This window comes from Bison bison, unplaced genomic scaffold (assembly GCF_000754665.1).
Source record: "Bison bison bison isolate TAMUID 2011002044 unplaced genomic scaffold, Bison_UMD1.0 scf7180017864499, whole genome shotgun sequence".
Taxonomy (NCBI): domain Eukaryota; kingdom Metazoa; phylum Chordata; class Mammalia; order Artiodactyla; family Bovidae; genus Bison; species Bison bison.
The window spans coordinates 7,949,964-7,969,312 of NW_011495058.1; the positions used below are offsets into that span (position 1 = coordinate 7,949,964).

Genomic DNA, 19,349 nt, shown 5'->3' on the forward strand with positions numbered 1-19,349 from the left:
AAGGAAAGTTATGACCAACCTAGATAGCATATTCAAAAGCAGAGACATTACTTTGCCAACAAAGCTCCATCTAGTCAAGGCTATGGTTTTTCCTGTGGTCATGTATGGATGTGAGAGTTGGACTGAGAAGAAGGCTGAGCACCAAAGAATTGATGCTTTTGAACTGTGGTGTTGGAGAAGAGTCTTGAGAGTCCCTTGGACTGCAAGGAGATCCAACCAGTCCATTCTGAAGGAAATCAGCCCTGGGTGTTCTTTGGAAGGAATGATGCTCAAGCTGAAACTCCAGTACTTTGGCCACCTCATGAGAAGAGTTGACTCATTGGAAAAGACTCTGATGCTGGGAGGGATTGAGGGCAGGAGGAAAAGGGGATGAGATGGCTGGATGGCATCACCGACTCGATGGACATGAGTTTGAGTGAACTTGGGGAGATGGTGATGCACAGGGAGGCCTGGCGTGCTGTGATTCATGGGGTCGCAAAGAGTCGGACACGACTGAGCAACTGAACTGAACTGAACTGAATAAGGACCTAATGTATAGCACAGGGAACTCTTCTCAATGTTCTGTAATGATCTACATGGGAAAAGAATCTTAATAGGACTGCACATAAGTATATGTATAATTGATTCACTTTACTGTACAGCTGGCACTAGTGATAAAGAGCCTGCCTGTCAAAGCAAGAGAGGCAAAAGATGCGGTTTGATCTCTGGGTTGGAAAGATCCCCTGGAGAAGGGAATGACAACCCACTCCAGTGTTCTTGCCTGGAAAATCCCAAGGACAGGAGTCTGGTGGGCTACAGTCCAGGGGGTCACAAAGAGTCAGACATGACTGACACAACTTAGCACACAGCACACTGTACACCTGAAACTAACAGCATTGTAAATTAACTACACTCCAATAGTAACTTAAAAACAAATAAAATTGGAACAATAGAGAAAGATGAGCCTGCAGCACCACCAAGGAGAAGTTCTCTCCTCTCAAAGAGCATGCTGCCACAGCCTGCAGTCTGCTCTGGAGAGGTGGGCAAGAGTCCGGGCAGTAGCCATGCTCCTGTCCATGAAACTGGCAGCTCGCCTTGGACTCCAGGCCACAGGGGAAGGAAATAGGCCTGGGGTTGCCTCCACGGGAAGCACTCACAGGGTAGATGCCTTAACAGATTCAATTCAGTGAAACGCCTCCAATTAGATTTCATTTAAAAATACAATCTTCAGGATTATATTGTTTTGCTTTTAAAGCCTACTCCACCCTACTCTCTTGAATGATTCCAGAAGAATTGTTTAGGTAACTTACTTTTTTAAAACCTTCCTGTCAGACCTGGTTTTTCCATCAGGCCTAATACACCATTTATATTTTTTTAAGAAAAGAAGAAAGCATTATAAAGATAGCCAAACAAGATGATATATATCATCTCTGCTAAGGTCCTGCTATGGAACTGAATTCCTTAGGTTTGAAATGCGTTCCATGAATGCAAAAGACATAACCAGTCAGTCCTGATGGCTAAAAAAGGAGAATGAGGTAACAGTAACACTGATGGCTGTTTGTCTCAAATGTCCTATAAATAGGAATGTGAAATTAATTTTTTTTTCAGCCTACATTCTATTGAAGGAAAATACTCTTGTAGTAAGCTGAGGTGAGGTGTTTAACAGAGAAAAAATAACATCTGAATTGTCATTTCCATGCTTGTAATTTCGGAACTTCTTAACTGAAACAAACAGGATACCAAGGTGCATATTTCCTGTAAAACTCCTGAGTGCAGAATGACTCTTTGGTGGGGGGAGCAGATAAATCTACTGGATTTATCTCCCCCTGCTGTATGTGTGCTGCAGGACAGTTGGAAGAGGGCTTACACGAGGCCTGCTATTGTAACAGCTGGTGGCTTTGGCATTTTCATATAAACATGCAAGCCGAAGAGAAATTTCTCCTTTCTAATTGGCCCCGTTTCCCCTTTCCTGGGACATTCCACAATGCCACCAACAATGAAGTGCTCAGAAAGGAGGAATCATTTCTGTTTATGTGAAAATAGATCTAAACTCTGCAAGGCAAGGGAAGAAATAACAAAAAAGCTTCAAAGACAACACAGAGAAGTTATAATCAAATCTGGATGCTGTTTCTGAGATCTGACGGAGCTCCTCCATACACCAGCTCTGCATGTGTGGGAGCTAGGACCAACTACCTTCCAGCCCTGTCTGCTCCATTCCCTGCATAGCCCCGGCCAAGCTGCTTGCTGAAGCTGAGCCACGGCCCTGCCTGGGTTAAGCATGGATAATGCTCCTGTGACTACCTGCTCTCAAACAGAAGCAAACTGTCTCATTCTCAGAGGTGCTTCCTATATACTAAGCCATTGGTCTTAAGTTTATAAAAGTGATGATCAAAAATGCCTTCAGGAGGCAGCATAGCATCGCAATAAGAGGGCATGGATTTTTGAGTCACTCACAATTGAATGCAAACTCACTGCCACTTACTGGTTGTGTGACCTCGGTCATGTTATTTAATTTCTCTGAGGCTCAGTTTGCTCATCTGTAAAATGGGGATACCAACATCTCTCTGAGTGGCAATAGAAAGATTAGAATCTGTTATATGAAAAGCACTTAAATGCAGAGTCAAAAGTGTTAGCAAGTTTCATCACCTGCTCTTGATGGTAACTATCCTTATTACTCACTGGAAAAGACCCTGATGCTGGGAAAGATTGACGGCAGAAGAAGACGACAGAGGAGGAAATGGTTGCATGGCATCACTGACTCAATGGACATGAGTTTGAGCAAACTCCAGGGGATAGTGAAGGACAGGGAAGCCTGGCGTGCTGCACTCCATGGGGTTGAAGTGAGTTGGACACGACTTAGCAACAGAACAACAATCCTTATTACATTTTACATCACAAAGTATATCTCCACACACAGTGTAACATAATGCATAGATTTTCTGTGATTCTAACCAGCAAGGATAGTGCTATAATTCAGTTTAAGGGAAAACACGTGTAGAGTCTTGAAGCAATCCTAAATGTTGTGACCAGTTCACAACATCCTGGAGCAAATTAAATATTGTGCTCTATTCTTCGATTTCTGCTTCTAAGAAACATGAAAATGTGTGCATCCTTTTTAAAGGAAAAAAAAAAGTTTGGTTGACACCAGGATATAGGAAAGAAAAGTTTCATCCTGAATCTTTACCCAAATAACTCCACTGACTTCCCTTTGATGGCAGTCAAATCATCCTTAGTGGTAAATACTGTTTCCCTAATAGACTTCAAATCCAGCTTTCCTTTTGGTGCTTAAAGCCTGTTTCTTCTCATTTGCCACATTAGGCAATTAATTGGGTATTTATAGGCAGCTATCATATACCCCGCTGTCATCGCTACTCAGTCATACATCTTAAATTCTCCACATCTTGTACTTAAACCCTACCCTTAATCACCTCATCATCTTTGTCACATTTTAAAATTTTCCTTCCACTTAATCAACTCCATTTTCTAAGTGAGAGTATGAACCATTGTGCAGGATTCTACTAATGTAGCTTTCCTGAGGCTCAATGAAGAGAAAGTATTTTCTTCTTAAGCAATTTCCTTAGATCCCAGGATAGTTTCTGCTTCTAGTGCAAGAGCATCACCGTGGGAGCTGTTCTTGATCTGCACTTTGGTGTTGCCCTCAATCCATTTCCATTATTAATGCCTTGGAAAGAGGTGCTCATGAGTGGGAGCTGAGCCAACTTGGAGTAAAGCACTCCCTCCCCAAATACAGCCACTGGCCCACCCAGACACCCACACTCCTGGTGGATTCTCTCCTGCCCAGTGTTCATAGGTGTTCAGACCTCACAGGGAAAAGAAACCCCTCCCGATATTCCTCACGCCTTCCTTGGTCCCTTGAGCTAAGAAACAAGAAAAATTCGTATCCTCAGAAGATGGGCAGCTTTCTATTTTGGCTGTCTCACCCTTTGTTAGTGTCAACTAGCTAATTTTTCTAGTGAATGACCATTACAATTTGTTTCATGTGGCTCCAAGGTACACATGTTCTCAGTGTGGTGACCCACAACATGCTTTTCCATGGGATCTTAATAAGAGTTCTGGAAAGAAAAGGGCTCCATTGTCAAATAAGTTAGGGAAACTTGACATCTCCCTCTTAAAGACTCAAAGCTATCTTAGAATGTTAATGCATCCGAGAAATGTCTAAGTAAAGAAAATCCACAGACCTTTTTTTAAGGCAGCTTCCCAAACTTGTTGGGACAAAAGTCATTTCTTGGTGAGACATCTATGAAGACTTCAAGAAAGTAGTTTCTGCAGAGTGTATTTTGGAAATGCTGCACCATATTGTGGTTTTCCTCTCATTTTCCCTAAACAAGCTGTTACGTTCTTGTCTATGATCTCTGAATCACTGTTTTCACCTGAGTGATCTGTCTAGCACAATGCTGTTTTTGGAGGATGCGCTCACATGGCTGTGGTAAATACTGACTCTGCAGACAACATATTTATCCAAGAGCTCCAAAGCTGGAAGATAAAGGGGATGGTTTGGCCCAACACACAACTGGCAGTGAGAGTCCCAAGATTTCCGTATTGCCACTGTGACTCACCTGATTGCTCACTGCCAAATGCCTCATTAGACAAGCTCCTTGTCAGTCAGCACTTGGCACAGAGTAGATGGTAGAGAAATGTTTGTTCACCAAAAGTTGAACAAATCAAAAAACAAATCAAAAAAATGATTTGTTTTACTCTCTCTTTAGAGAATATGCATGATTCTTCCAATGTTCCATGTTTGAAAAATAACTAATCGTGTGGCTTGTTTTATTTTCCCCCAAAAGTCATGGCTACTGTAGATACTGCTCCACTTACTCCCACTCACTGAGCCCTTGGCATGTGTTATTATTTAATTATCGTAAGTGAAGAAGTGCTTGATCTTCATATTACAGAGAAGACAGATGTTATTGAGACAGATTAGGAAGTGTCTAGTGTCTCCAACCATTTCTTGTAGAGCTGGGTTTGTACTCAGATTCCCCTGATGAAGCCCAAACACACTCCACTCTATACCACACACGTACAACACATGCAAATGGGAAAACAGCCTAGAAGTTAGCTAATTTTTTCTAGCAATCCTGTATTTTATTGCAATAATATATGTAACATAAAGTGTATCATTTCCACCTTTTTTCATATGTGTGCAATTCTGTGGCATTAAGTACATTCACACTGTTGTAACCATCACCACCATCCATCCCCAGAACTTTCCCATCTTCACCAACCAAGACTCTTTATCCATTAAACCCTAATTTTCCATTCCTCCCCACCTAGTCCTGGGCAACCACCTTTCTCCTTTCTGTCTCTATGAACTTAACTACTCTAAGTCCCTCATATAAGTGGAATCATACAGAATTTGTCACTATTTTTTTTTTGGCCTCACCGTGTGGCATGGGGGATCTTGGTTCCCCAAGCAGGGATTGAACCTGTGCTCCATCAGTGGAAGCATGGAGTCTTATCCACTGGACCATCAGGTGGTGGTGCGGGGGTAGTCACTAAGTTGTGTCTGACTCTTGAGACCCTGTGGACTGTTGCCTGCCAGGCTCCTCTGTCCATACTGGAGTAGGTTGCCATTTCCTTCTCCAGTGGATCTTCCTGACCCAGGGATTGAACCCCAGTTTCCTGCATTGCAGGCAGAACCACCAGGGAAGTCCCTAATTTTTAAATTCTTGCTCTGGCCATAGTATCAACCACTCACTTGAAAACAAATCATGGTAACATTCTTATATCAACACAACACTGTTTGCAGGTTAATTAAAGTTGCTCAAAGGGAATTGGCTTGAACTTGGAAACAAAACCAGCCGCCAGTCAGCAAGAAGAAATCTGCCCATGTAGCAAGGACAGATCACTGCAAAGATGAGAAATCTGGGTAAGTCAAGGTGGCAGCTTAGCACCGTGGGTCTTTTGATAACTGAAATGTGCGTATATTTCCCAAACATTTCTCTTTTTCTCCCCCTTTCAAACTGCTTTTCTGTTAATGTGTGAAAATAGCACAACTTGAGGGAAATGTAATCCACATGTTTTGGTGCATTTACACTTATATGCTCTTGAGAATACTGAAATGGCCTAACAATGTATTTGCTAGTGGACCTTTTTTCATAGAAACATAATAATAGACTAAAAAACAAACTTAATCCCTAAAGGAGGGAAGCTCAATCTAAGTTTAAATTACTGAAATTTAAACATTCTTAAATACATTTCCAAGCTCATCTTTAAATGAAACTTGTAAAATATATTAATCAGTCTTTAGACTAGAGACTAAAGTTGTAAGATAAAAAAAATTCAATAACTGGTTCAACTTTCTTTTTTGGCTCAACTTTAGGAGACAGTAGGAAATGGGAAAAAAGAGGACAGATTTCAGACATATTCAGGCCTGGATTCCAATTGGTGCTGTAACACTTAGTAAATCTCAATTTTCTCATCCCATAAAATGGACATAATAATGTATGGCTCACAGAATTTTTCTAGAGCTTAAATAAATCATATGCATAAACAACTCATCTATATAGTACATATAGACAAGGCATACATTCCTCTGTTTCAAATTTGAATGGTCCACATGCAATGATGTTATTAAAATCTATTCACAAAAGGCATTTATATGCACCAATGTAAATTATATTTTTATTTTAAACTAAAAGAATGCAAAGATCAATCCCATGAAAGTAAGAAAAGGCACTAAAAGGTGAAGTCAGTTACTTAAGGTCACATATTAACTTGAAGGCCCATCAACAAAGAGAAAGCAGTTCATTACAAGTTTATGGGATGTAAACTATTGAGGATATTTTTTAAATCTATGTAGGGTTGTATTTCTCTTTCTGTGGCTAAAGCATCTTGGTGCTTTTATTTTACCATATACTCTTCTGAAATATCCCCAGATGTCTTGTACTTTTTCTTAATTTTTAAGTTAATTAAAACTAGGGGTTTTTTTTTTTTTTTGCTTCATTGTTTGAAAAACATGATTTCTAGCAATAAGCTGGAATATAGAGTTCATACGAACAGTTTCAACAGACACAGGGTTCTGAGGAGGTCTAACAGGTCAGCCACTCAGAGCGTTATACAGCCACCATGACTTACATGATGTTCTGATGAAGGACAAGTTGGAAAGCACTTCAAGGTCCCTCATGCCTCCTCCTCTAGGCAGTGCCCTAATCTCAGTCAAAGGATGAGCCCAGGGACACAGTGATGGCTTATGCCATGCCAGATAAAGATATGACTGCTGGGAGATAGGGTTCCATAAAAGTCAGTACACAGTTAACACAGAAGACAGCCTTCACTTCTGCTGAAAAGGAGACAAGCAATGAACCTCACAGACCCAGTTCAATGCCAAATAAATCCATAAAGTTGGAAGGTGATGGCGTAAGTGGGATATTGCAAATGACCCAATGGTTAGGTTTAATTATCTGAAGGGTTTATCTAAGGTGTTTTGTTTTTTTATTTTGATGTGGGCCATTTTTAAAGTGTTTATTGAATTTGTTACAATATTGCTTCTATGTTTTGTTTTTTTGGGCACAAGGCACGTGGGATCTTAGCTCTGGACCAGGAATTGAATTTGCATCCCCTCCATTGGGAGGCAAAAGTCTTAACCACCAGGACCTCCAGGCAAGTCCCCTGAAAGTTCTTATTTAACCCTTTCACTACCATTTCTTTGCCTCCACCAACACTTCTTATTAGTATTTACAGTACAGTGTATGCCTAGTCAAAATTCAACTATAATCTTTTTAAATCAAAAGGTGGTTTACTCTACTGATATTTTTTTTTTTATGTTTAAGTCTTCTTAACAGAATTAATCTTGACATCTTAAGGAAATGGATTTAAGGAGAACAATTTTCCCATGGCATTCAGCCCAACTGCCATCTTTTCATGGACCATAGAGTTTCTACCTGGCAATGCTGCAGGAGCACCAAGCCTTTCCTCTTTCAGAGAGGACTAAAGTCACCTTCAGTCAGGGATAAACCTGGCAATGAGGTCAAGCAACTTCTCTACCCTGAAGCCCACTTGGAGGCAAAGTTAATGTCACTTCTTAATTATCCAAGTTAACTCCACAACATGGAAGTCCAAACTGAAAGATAATTTCAAGCCTTGTGCATTTAGTTATTACTTAGTGTCTGATTTTACTCCTCCAACCAATGTACACACGTCACATGCATGTCCTGTGCTTAGTCGTTCAGTCGTGCCTGACTCTTAGCAACTCCATGGACTGCAGCCCACAAGGGTCCTCTGTCCATGGGACTTCCCATGCAAGGATACTGGGGTGGGTAGCCATTTCCTTCTCCAGGGTATCTTCCCAATCCATGGACGGAAGCCAGGTCTCCTGCATTGCAGGTGGATTCTTTACCATCTCAGTCACCAGGGAAGCCCAATTTGCATGCCTCAATTCAGTTCAGTTGAGTTGCTCAGTCCTGGCTGACTCTTTGAGACTCATGACTAATTATATTTAATTAATTTATTCTTGAAAGATCTATCATAAATTCAGTATTTAAATTTGATCCAGAAAAAGACTTCTCTGAGTACCCAATGAAAGTTGAAAGTAGCAATTACCGCAAGGACTCAAGAATTGACCCCTGAAAATGTCTGTTCCAACTTTCAAGACAAAGATACCAAAACTTGCTGTACTATCAGTGAAACTTCCACTTTCCCTGTGGTTTTTGATTTATGCCTTTATTTTGCTTTGATTTCTAGATTTGTTTCAACATTCAGTGGTCGACTCAGATGATGTCAAATACACCTCTAACCTCAAGGATCATTCCATACAGTGACACTTGAGAAAACACCCCAATGTAGAAGTCCAATTAAGTAGGTATCTGGGAAAATTCTTTAGCCATATTTGGAAATATGAATTTCTAATAGTGAAAATAACTGTGCACCCCAGAACTTCATTGATAACTTAGGACTAATTTGTAACATGAATTTCTGGTCCTTTAGACAGATTCACTTATCTTAGTGTCGGGGTTGATGAGGATGGTTGGAGAGTAACAACTGAGATCTTGGCCACTTTCCCGGTTCTGAATAACAGGAACGTAAATTCCCTGAGCATGAAAGTCCAGCTCTCACGAAATATTTCTTCCTCACAGCATAGATAAGCATCGTTGATGGAGATCCCTAAGTTATATCAGCGACAGTAACTTGGCTCTTAGGGCTTCTCCAGTTCCTGATGGAAAGACATTCCTGGGGATGCTATTTCCTCCTCCTGTTTCCTCCCTGCTCTCGTAGGAAGGAAAGTCACTCTAGCTATTCATTTTTCACTGAATGGTAATAATGTCTAAGACCTTGCCTCACTGTATCAGGCCTTCCAGAGAAGGCTGCAGGCACTCAACGTCAAATCATCTGAGAATACGCTGATTTATTTAGCTCTCAGGGCATTGCCATGGGTTAAGAGTTTAATCAAGTTAAAACTAATTGAGGGCTTTGGGAAGTACCATGGCTAGTCTATTTGAAAACCCACTTCCCTGCCAGCTTTCTCTCATTCTGTTAACACACTGTAGAACCTTCTTCTCATCTTTGTCCTCTTTTTTACAGCTTAGCCCTGGTCCCCGAAGGAGTATGTTCTTTCTAGAAGATAGATTATACACTATACACAATGTGAAAACTTTACATACTCTTCCTGTTGTCATCTAAAAGATTTTCCTACCTGGAAGAAATAACTTACCTCACCTTTCACTCTCAGATTGGTTTTACTTAGGATTCCTTATAAGGACCAACATATTTAAACTTTATGGAGGAATATAAGCTGAAACTTTTGTTCCTCTTTGTCTTTTTCCCTAGTAAGATTTGTGACAACTTTTCCCCACGGCTGTTATCCATTATAGTAATTTAACTAAACTTTGAGGATTTGTGATTTCTGAAACATCATCTAATTTTCTATGTAAAGGGAAGATAGAAAGCTAGAAGTAAGTTTTTAAAAAGCAAGCTGAAGCCTTGTATAGCACAGAAGAGGAAGATTTGTAACTGGCAAGATACTAGGTGGTCACTCCAATTAATATATGTACTTCAAACTGGAAACAAACTAAAGACGTAAAATAAATCTCTTTCAGGTAGCTGGCATAGGTAGCCAATCAGTTTGTAAAAAATGCATACTGCTTTAAATTGTCAAAAGTCATTTCAGTTATTTTTCATCTAATAGTTGTTTATCCTAATCATCATCCAGAAAACATCTGTTAAGTACTACCTTGGTATAAAGGGTGTTGGTTAGGTTAAAACAGTGTCTTTGCCCTTCAGGAGCTTACAAAATAAAGATGTTTCAGATCATCACTTATTAAAAAAAAAAAGTCTTGCAAAACATTCAGAAATACAGTATATTAGATCATCAAATAAAGAAGTACATTCACATTCTAAAAAAGTAGCCATAAAATCCAAATGTCAATACTCCGATAATTTGGTTTGAGCTACATTAATTCATAACTCCAAGAGATGGTGAAGGACAGGGAAGTCTGGGGTTCTGCAGTCCATGGAGTCACAGAGAGTTGACACGACTTAGTGACTAAACAACAACAACATTAATTCATAGCAATGACTGTTCTTCTTGCACCCAACGCCCACGAGCTAAAAACTGTTGCAGTTTCCAAATATGAATATTAAAATACTATGAGGGAAAAAAAGTTAAGAAAATTTTATTTAAAAGAACTTGAAGCTGCTTTCTGAAAACAGATCAGGGGACCAGCAGACAAAGGTAAATCAATTTAAAATCATTTTGTAGGATAGAACACTGGTGCCTTCTCACAACCTTGACACACTCACCACTCAAATACTTCCCAGAAGTGCTATTAGAATCAAATAACGACCACGTACATTCACCAGGAGGTATCGGGAACAAGTTATGGTGAGAAACTTTAGAGTTATGCGTCAAATTGTATTTCAGTGACATGCTTTGAAGTTTGGAACTCAGCGCCAAGGCTGTTTTGGCACCTACACAGTACATGGAAGGACAATGTGTTCCTTTTTGGCTAAAAGGCCCGTAGCCAGTGGTAATCACAAGATGAAAATGGAGAATGTGCTCAGTGGAAAGTGGCACTCCTTCCGTATGTGATAACTAATGTAAGATCTTCCCACTAAAGTCACAAATAAGATGATGTTTATATGATGGTCTTTTACTGAGGAAATGTGGTATGAAATTTAATGTCCTTTTTTTCATTTCACTAATTAACAAATGAAATTTTTTTCAATTTCAAAGGTTAAAATTCAGGATATTAGAAGTTTCACAAAAAATTTTGGTGGTCTAGTGGTTGAGACTCCTTGCTTCCACTGCATGGGGCACAGGTTCAATCTTTGGTCAGGGAACTAAGATCCCAGATACCACGCAGTGTGGTCAAAACTTTTAAAAAAAGAAAAAAAAATTTCCATGAAGTTAGAACCATTTTAGAAATCACACCTAAAAGCAGTCAATGAGAGCATCTGCCAAAAATAGGTTTGAGATTCTTCCCAAGCTCTTCCTCCAGGTCTCTCCCACCCTGCCGCCGCCACTACCCCACCCCCACCCTGCCTCCACGCACGGCTCAGGTAGTTGAGATCTGAGACCTCAGCCTAGATCTCCTTTACATTTTGACTTGTCTCTAATGTGATCATTACCTCCTCTTGAGGTCTTATTGTCCTGGCCTCTGGCTACCTCTCCAGGGTCCCCTCTATTCCAGCCCTGTCTCAGCTCCTCCAGCACCTCGCTCAGCATCTCCACACCCCTCCCTCAGCCCACAGCAGTTTGGCCCAGCTGGCAACTGGTCATCAGTCAGATGTCTGTCTACATTCCACTCTCAGGGACAGCTTTCCTCACCTGTGCTCTAGGCGAGGTCTCTCTCATCTGAGCTTTCAGATTATTCTGCTGTTGCCTCTGGTTCTCCGTGGAAATGTCCGTCTCATTTTTCTCAATTTATTATTAAAAAAAAAAAAAAAGAACCCCTGGCAAACTGTAAGTTCCATGAGTGACTGGGCCTGTCCTGGGTACAACCTTACTACCAGAATATCATAGAGTGTGTGGAACGTGGTAGGCTTAGTGACTTGAGCTATGTGTGTGAATGTGGGTGTGTTTAAGGTTTTATCACTCAACCAGGGTACCTTAGTTAATTGTGAGCAAATTAGCAACTTGTGCCCAATGTGATGACATGTCTGTCACTAAACTAACGGTGAGCTAAAACTAACGACACTCCACTCACTGGGGACTCGCAGAACACCAGATGACTCAAGTTGGGCAAAGACAGACATGATGCATTTTCTCATCTCTACTCCAATTAATAATCAGTTTTTTTCTCTACTTTTATCTGTAAAATAGACTATAAAGGTCAAATGAGATAGTAGTTTAACAAACAATGTATGGAAAAAGAACACAAGTATTAGCAAAACTACAACTCATATTTACTGATAGTTCATGAGCATTAACTAGTTAGCAAGCTTTAACTCTGACATGCATATACACAAATTAAATTTCATAATTGTTTACTAGAGATTGGAGGTAGTGGGAAATGATATGAAAAGATAGTATGTTACAATAGATATAAATTAATAAAGGAGACAGTTTGGACTATACTACTTGGTTTATTTTAATATGGATAACGCTTACAAATATTGGAACAATGTATTCAGTGCTGACAATAATTATTTAAGCAGCAAAAAGAAATTTTGAAGAGGTAAATAATTTCCCATCCCTGTAAGTTCCCAACATTGGCGGACTAGTAGTTTTAAGGGTTTAATCAATTAGCGTCTCCTATAGAGGACCTATAGGAGACCTATATTAGACCTATAGATTCTAATATGAGAATCTGTGGGAATGTTGTGGATTATACCTCTCTTTAAAAGGTGCCATAAATATTATTCTCCAAGAAACAAGTTTCTAGTAATGACTAAGACAGACAATCCTTCAAGCAAATAAGTGCAACGTATAGAAAATTCAGTACTGTTCACAAGAGGTTCACTAATAACAAAGGACATATAAATAAATAGTTTTAATTATGATTGTCACTGTAAGTATAAAGATGCAGATATATATGTGAAACTGTAGAGCTACATTTAATGAATTAAAAAATGTGTCTCCACTGGCTAACTAGAAAACAGTGGAGCATAAAATCAGTTTTAACTCTACTCACATTACCTGTTTTGGTAATGTGGCATTGAGGCATTATGGGAAAATCTGAGCTATTTCTATGGCATTCATGAGGTCTCCAATGAGGACATCCCTTACAAAGAAATGCAGAACTATCATTGATAAATAAAATCAATGAAAATAACAACCCATAGAAAAAAATTTAATTGTTTACTGATACATTCTCTTTGCATTTAATATCTCTTGTCCTATCCGAGTAGCCTCCCACTGAGACACACTGAATAGTAACTTTTTATCTGATGTCTGTGAGTGGAATTGCCTCTTCCCTTCATGGGGGTCCAGATGTGCTTCTCTCAAAAGACACTCAGATACTAATTCCAAAAATAGTCTAAACACATGCATTCCACCTCAAATCTGGGACCTCTTTTGTTGATAATTCTACAGAGAGAATATAAGGTTAGTCAATAAGATAGACATAGCAAAAAGATGCCTAGGTCCTATCAAAATTAAAGAAAAATAAAATTCTCCAAAAGGAGATTTAAAAGAGATTGCTGTACATCTGAGAATTTTATCAGCACATAATATACGCTCAATTATATAAATGAATAAGTAATTTTCTTAGCTTTTATCAACATGCTGTTTTTTCCACTACTTTTCTATAGCCCATAGCTTGTGTGTGATAGGTGGTGGTGGTGGAGTTGGCTATGAATATAGTGAATATAGTGGAAGTTATAATAATGTAGATGGTTAAGTTTAATAGCGTTATAGTGGGGTTATATGGTAGTACTGCTGTTACCCAGCCCATGTGAGCGATTGATGAGTAGGCTATAATTTTTCAAAGTTGTGTCTGATTTAGTCCTCGTGTTGGTGGTTTAGTTGCTAAGTCATGTCTGACTCTTGCGACCCCACAGACAGTAGCCTGCCAGGCTCCTCTGTCCATGGGATTTCCCAGGCAAGAATACTGTAGTGGGTTGCCATTTCCATCTCCAGAGAATCTTCCTGACCCAGCAATCTAACCCACATCCCCTGCATTGCAGGCGTATTCTTTACCACTGAGCCACCAGGGAAGTCCCATACCCAATAGCATTTCCCTGTTAATATGTGATCCCAATCTCTGATATACTTATACCTACTCTCTATCTTACTTACCTCCCTTAATTCAATATAATGTTCTGTATACTCTTGAATATCAGAATTTCCTCCAATATGCTTTATTCATCATACTTCCCTCCTCTCATTCTTTTCGTTTGGCCAATGGCCATGTCTAATCTGTTCTGAGACATTTTTATCCAGCTGCTCCCAAATCTTATAATTAGATTATACCCCAAAACAACTTAATAATAGCAGTTATTCAACAAATGAGATCTGATACCTATAGAAGTAAACACTTAGGCCATTTGACTGAGGTGACTGAGGGACTTGAGAAATACTCAAATTTCAAGCAAGGCAAACAGGATATAGTTTCAGGAAAACAATAACCAAAGTTATATTCTAACTAATTTTATCATTCTCTGTTAGAATTAAAGAAAAAATAAGGAATGATTTGTGCATAGTTTGGAAAGAAAGGGACTCAGTGGACAAGTACATGGAGGGGCTTTCCAGCAGTGGCCAGAACAGATACAGCAGATCTGAGGAATAGTAATTTCATGATTACTAGAGAAGTATGGTCTGTGGGGGCTGATGAGTTGATTGCAAGCTGTTGCTACAATTTGAATACTCTGAGAGTTAGGCCTGAGGCTTCCGGCTACTGGAAAAACACTCCCTGGACCTGAAAAACTTGTCCATTTACCTTAAGGCCAAAATGTCTTCAGTGAGTCTGTTGGGTATAAGTCAACTTCTACAAATTCAATATATTCTGGACTTACTGAAAGCATTTGGTTTTTTGATCTCAACAAAGCTAAGATCCATACACTAAACCATAGTATGGGAAATTAAAAAAAAAAAAAATGCCCTGGCCTTGCTTGGACACCGCCTCTATGGTGACTGGCTTGCTTTCTCATTCTCATATGAGCCAAGTACAATTTGATAATATTTTCCACATCTATCGCCATCTATTTGTCGGCAGTGATATACGACACTTACGTGAGTCCATGATTCCACAGAATGGAGTTACGTAACGCAAGCACTTTTTGTCACCCAGACAATCAGAGTGAAGACACAAGCCTATAGCCTTAGCAAACATGCTTGTGGGTATGATTCTAGGATTCCCCTTTTATCAAAAATAAAAAATCTGGATAATGTCTTTACAAGCTGTTTGGAGGCTTATAAGTTACATACAGATATCAGCACACGGAATAAATTTATGAAGAAAGGAGTTATGAAAAATAAAGATTTTCAAACCTGGGACTGATATTTTCCCCACAGTTGGATGCTTCATCTCCATAATGAGGTCATTGTGTAACACCTAAAATGTAAAAAAAGAGAGAAAAATAACTTACAAAGTAAATTTATCTTCAATCTCAAGGGATGTGGAAAGATACCTATTCAATCCATTGAAAAAATGATTACAAAACAGAGATTTTTGAAATATTAATTTGAAAGTATTTGAGGTTAAAATGTTTTCATTTTATATTAAACCAAGTGAAGCCAAAAAGAATTAGAAGACTCAAGGGCTAGCCAACTTCATTTTTATAGTCTTCTTAGTCTTAAAAATGTTATTTGCTCTTAAATACAGGGTGTGATTCCCCCCTTTCATCTATTTTTGATCCTCTATATATTAAAGCTCAGCCTATTCCTCCATGACCTCAAGCAGGATTGGACCAAGGTCAACTGCAGAAAGACAGAATATGAGAGGACCCAGGACCTGAAACAGAGGAGCCTACTGTAGTACATATGTGCTCCTAGAAATTTCTTCAGTGGAAGGTGTGGGCAGTCAGTCCAGTTTGAAAGGTGAACCAGAATATCCAGGAGGCCCAGGGACTACATAAAGTGGACAAATCAAAGCCACTGTGACAAGCCATGAGCAGAGCCAGCTGATAGGGAGCCCAGGTTAGAGTAGACCCTAGTCAGAGGCCTGAGCAGGAGACTGAAACCAAAGATGTTCTCAGTGGTCACAAGACCTTACTGATAAGACCAGGTTTTATAACTAGGACAAACTGAGAAAACTAGGGCAACTGAGAAAAAAAGCCAGAAACCCCATCCTGGAGGACTGATTCATTCTCATGCACTGGACCAAGATAGGTATTTGGTGTCTCATCAAGAAAGTGGGTCTTCCCAGATGGCACTAGTAGTAAAGCACCCATCTGTCAATGCAGGAGACATAAGAGAAGCAGGGTCAACCCCTGGGTAGGGAAAATCCCCTGGAGGAGGGCATGGCAATCAACTCCAGTATTCTTAACTAGAGAATCCCAAGGACAGAGCCTGGTGGACTACAGTTCATAGGGTTGCAAAGAGTCAGACATGACTGAAGCGACTTAGCACAGCACACATCCAGGAAACAAAGTAGACTTGACCTCAGGGTTAAGAGTCAAGGCAGTTACTAGGACAGGGGTGTTCTATCAGAGCCCAACCAGCAGAAAGGTGGCTTGATGCTGAATCATTTGGCTACTCCCCTTCATGGATCACAGCCTATTGTGGCAAAGGGACTTGCATAATTCAATGAAGCTATGAGCCATGCCCTGCAGGATCATCCAAGACAGACAGGTCAGATCATAGCGAAGAGTTCTGACAAAACCTGGTCCACTGGAGGAGGAAATTGCAAGTATTCTTGCCACAAGAACCCTATGAACAGTATGAAAAGGCAGAAAGATATGACACCAGAAGATGACTCCCCTGGGTTGGAAGTCAACCAACTGGGGAATAGCAAAAGGCAATTACATATAGTTCCAGAAAGAATGAAGCAGCTGGACCAAAGTGGAAATAACACTCAGTTGTGGAAGTGTCTGTGGTGAAAGTAAGGTTCAGTGCTGTAAAGAACAGTATTGCATAGGAACCTGGAATGTTAGGTCCACAAATCAAGGTAAATTGGACATAGTCAAGTAGGAGATGGCAAGATTGAACATCAGCAACTTAGGAATCAGTGAACTAAAATGGACATAAATGGGCTACTTTAATTCAGATGACAGTTATATCTACTACTGTGGTCAAGAATTACTTAGAAGAAATGGAGTAGCCCTCGTAGTCAACAAAAGTCTGAAATGCAGTACTCAGGCACAGTCTCAAAAATGACAGAATGATCTCAGTTTGTTTCCAAGGCAAACCATTCAGCATCACAGTAATCCAAGTTTATACCCCAACCACTGATGCCAAAGAAGCTGAAGTTGACTGGTTTCATGAAGGCCTACAACACCTTCTAGAACTAACAGCAAAATTAAAAAAAAAAAAAAGATATCTTTTTCATCATAGGGGATTGGAATGCAGAAGAAGGAAGTCAAGAGATACCCTGAATAATATGCAAGTTTGGCTTTGGAGTACAAAATGAAGCAGGGCAAAGGCTCACAGTTTTAGCAAACACCCTTTCCCAACAATCCAAGAAATGACTCTACCCATGGATATCACCAGATGGTCAAAACCAAAATCAGGTTGATTATGTCCTTTACAACCAAAGATGGAAAAGCTCTAAACAGTTAGCAAAAACAAGAGCTGGAGCTGACCATGACTCAGATCATCAGCTCCTTATTGGAAAATTCAGGTTTAAATTTAAGGAAATAGGGAAAACCACTAAGCCATTCAGGTATGACCTAGATCAAATCTATTATGATTATACAGTGAAGGAGACAAATAGATTCAAGGGATTAGATCTGCTAGACAGTGTCTGAAGAACTATGGACAGAAGTTCATAACATTGTACAAGAGGCAGTGACCAAAACCATCCCAAAGAAGAAAGAATGCAAGAAGACAAAGTGGTTTTCTGAGGAGTCTTCACAAATAGCTGAGGGATGAAGAAAAGTGAAAGGCAAAGGAGAAAGGGCAAGATATACTCAAAGTAGAGTTCAAGGGAATAGCAAAGAGAGACAAAGCCTTCTTGAATGAAGAATGTGGAAAAAACAGAATGGAAAAGACTCTTCAAGAAAAGTGGAGCTATCAAGGGAACATTTCATGCAAGGATGGGCATGATAAAGGACAGGAATGGAAAGGACCCAGCAGAAGAGAAGAGATAAAGAAGAGGTGGCAAGAAAACACAAAAGAAATATACCAAAAAGTCTCAATGACCCAAATAACAACTCAGAGCCATTCTGGAGGGTAAAGTAAACTGAGTCTTAGGAAGCATTACTACAAACAAAGCTAGTAAAGGTGACAGAATTCCAGTTGAGCTATTTCAAACCCTAAAAGATGCTATAAAAGCACTACATTCAATATGGCAGCAAATTTTGAAAAACATCAGTGGCTACAGGACTGGAAAAGGTCAGTTTTCCAATCTCAAAGAAGGGCAATGCCAAAGAATGTTCAGACTACCAGGTAATTAAATTCATTTCGCATTCTAGCAAGATTCTGCTCAAAATCCTTCAAGCTTGGCTTCAGCAGTACTTGAACCAAAAATTCCAGATGTGCAAGTTGAGTTTAGAAAGGCAGAGGAACCAGAAATCAAATTGCCAATATTCATTGGATCATGGAGAAAGCAAGGGAATTCCAGAAAAACATCTAATTCTGCTTCATTGACTACGATCTTCCAGATGTTCAAGCTGGTTTTAGAAAAGGCAGAGGAACCAGAGATCAAATTGCCAACATCCGCTGGATTATCAAAAAAGCAAGAGAGTTCCAGAAAAAACATCTATTTCTGTTTTATTGACTATGCCAAAGCATTTGACTGTGTGGATCACAATCAACTGTGGAAAATTCTGAAAGAGATGGGAATACCAGACCACCTGACCTGCCTCTTGAGAAACCTATATGCAGGTCAGGAAGCAACAGTTAGAACTGGATATGGAACAACAGACTAGTATCAAATAGGAAAAGGAGTACGTAAAGGCTGTATATTGTCACCCTGCTTATTTAACTTCTATGCAGAGTACCTCATGAGAAACGCTGGGCTGGAAGAAGCACCAGCTGAAATCAAGATTGCCGGGAGAAATATCAATAACCTCAGATATGCAGACGACACCACCCTTATGGCAGAAAGTGAAGAGGAACTAAAGACCCTCTTGATGAAAGTGAAAGTGGAGAGTGAAAACGTTGGCTTAAAGCTCAACATTCAGAAAACGAGGATCATGGCATCTGGTCCCATCACTTCATGGGAAATAGATGGGGAAACAGTGGAAACAGTGTCAGACTTTATCTTTTTGCGTTCCAAAATCACTGCAGATGGTGACTGCAGCCGTGAAATTAAAAGACGCTTACTCCTTGGAAGGAAAGTTATGACCAACCTAGATAGAATATTCAAAAGCAG

The 19,349-nt window shown here is 39.8% G+C and overlaps 1 protein-coding gene across 3 annotated transcripts in view; it reads right to left on the reverse strand.

Annotated features, from left to right (window-relative positions):
- Positions 1-19,349, reverse strand: part of SUGCT (succinyl-CoA:glutarate-CoA transferase) — a 783,088-nt gene that overhangs the window by 100,600 nt on the left and 663,139 nt on the right. For all 3 annotated transcript variants that reach the window (XM_010829093.1, XM_010829095.1, XM_010829091.1), the window contains one exon: positions 15,365-15,428. In XM_010829093.1, coding sequence (XP_010827395.1) covers positions 15,365-15,428 — 64 coding nt within the window. The remainder of the gene's footprint in view (positions 1-15,364; positions 15,429-19,349) is intronic.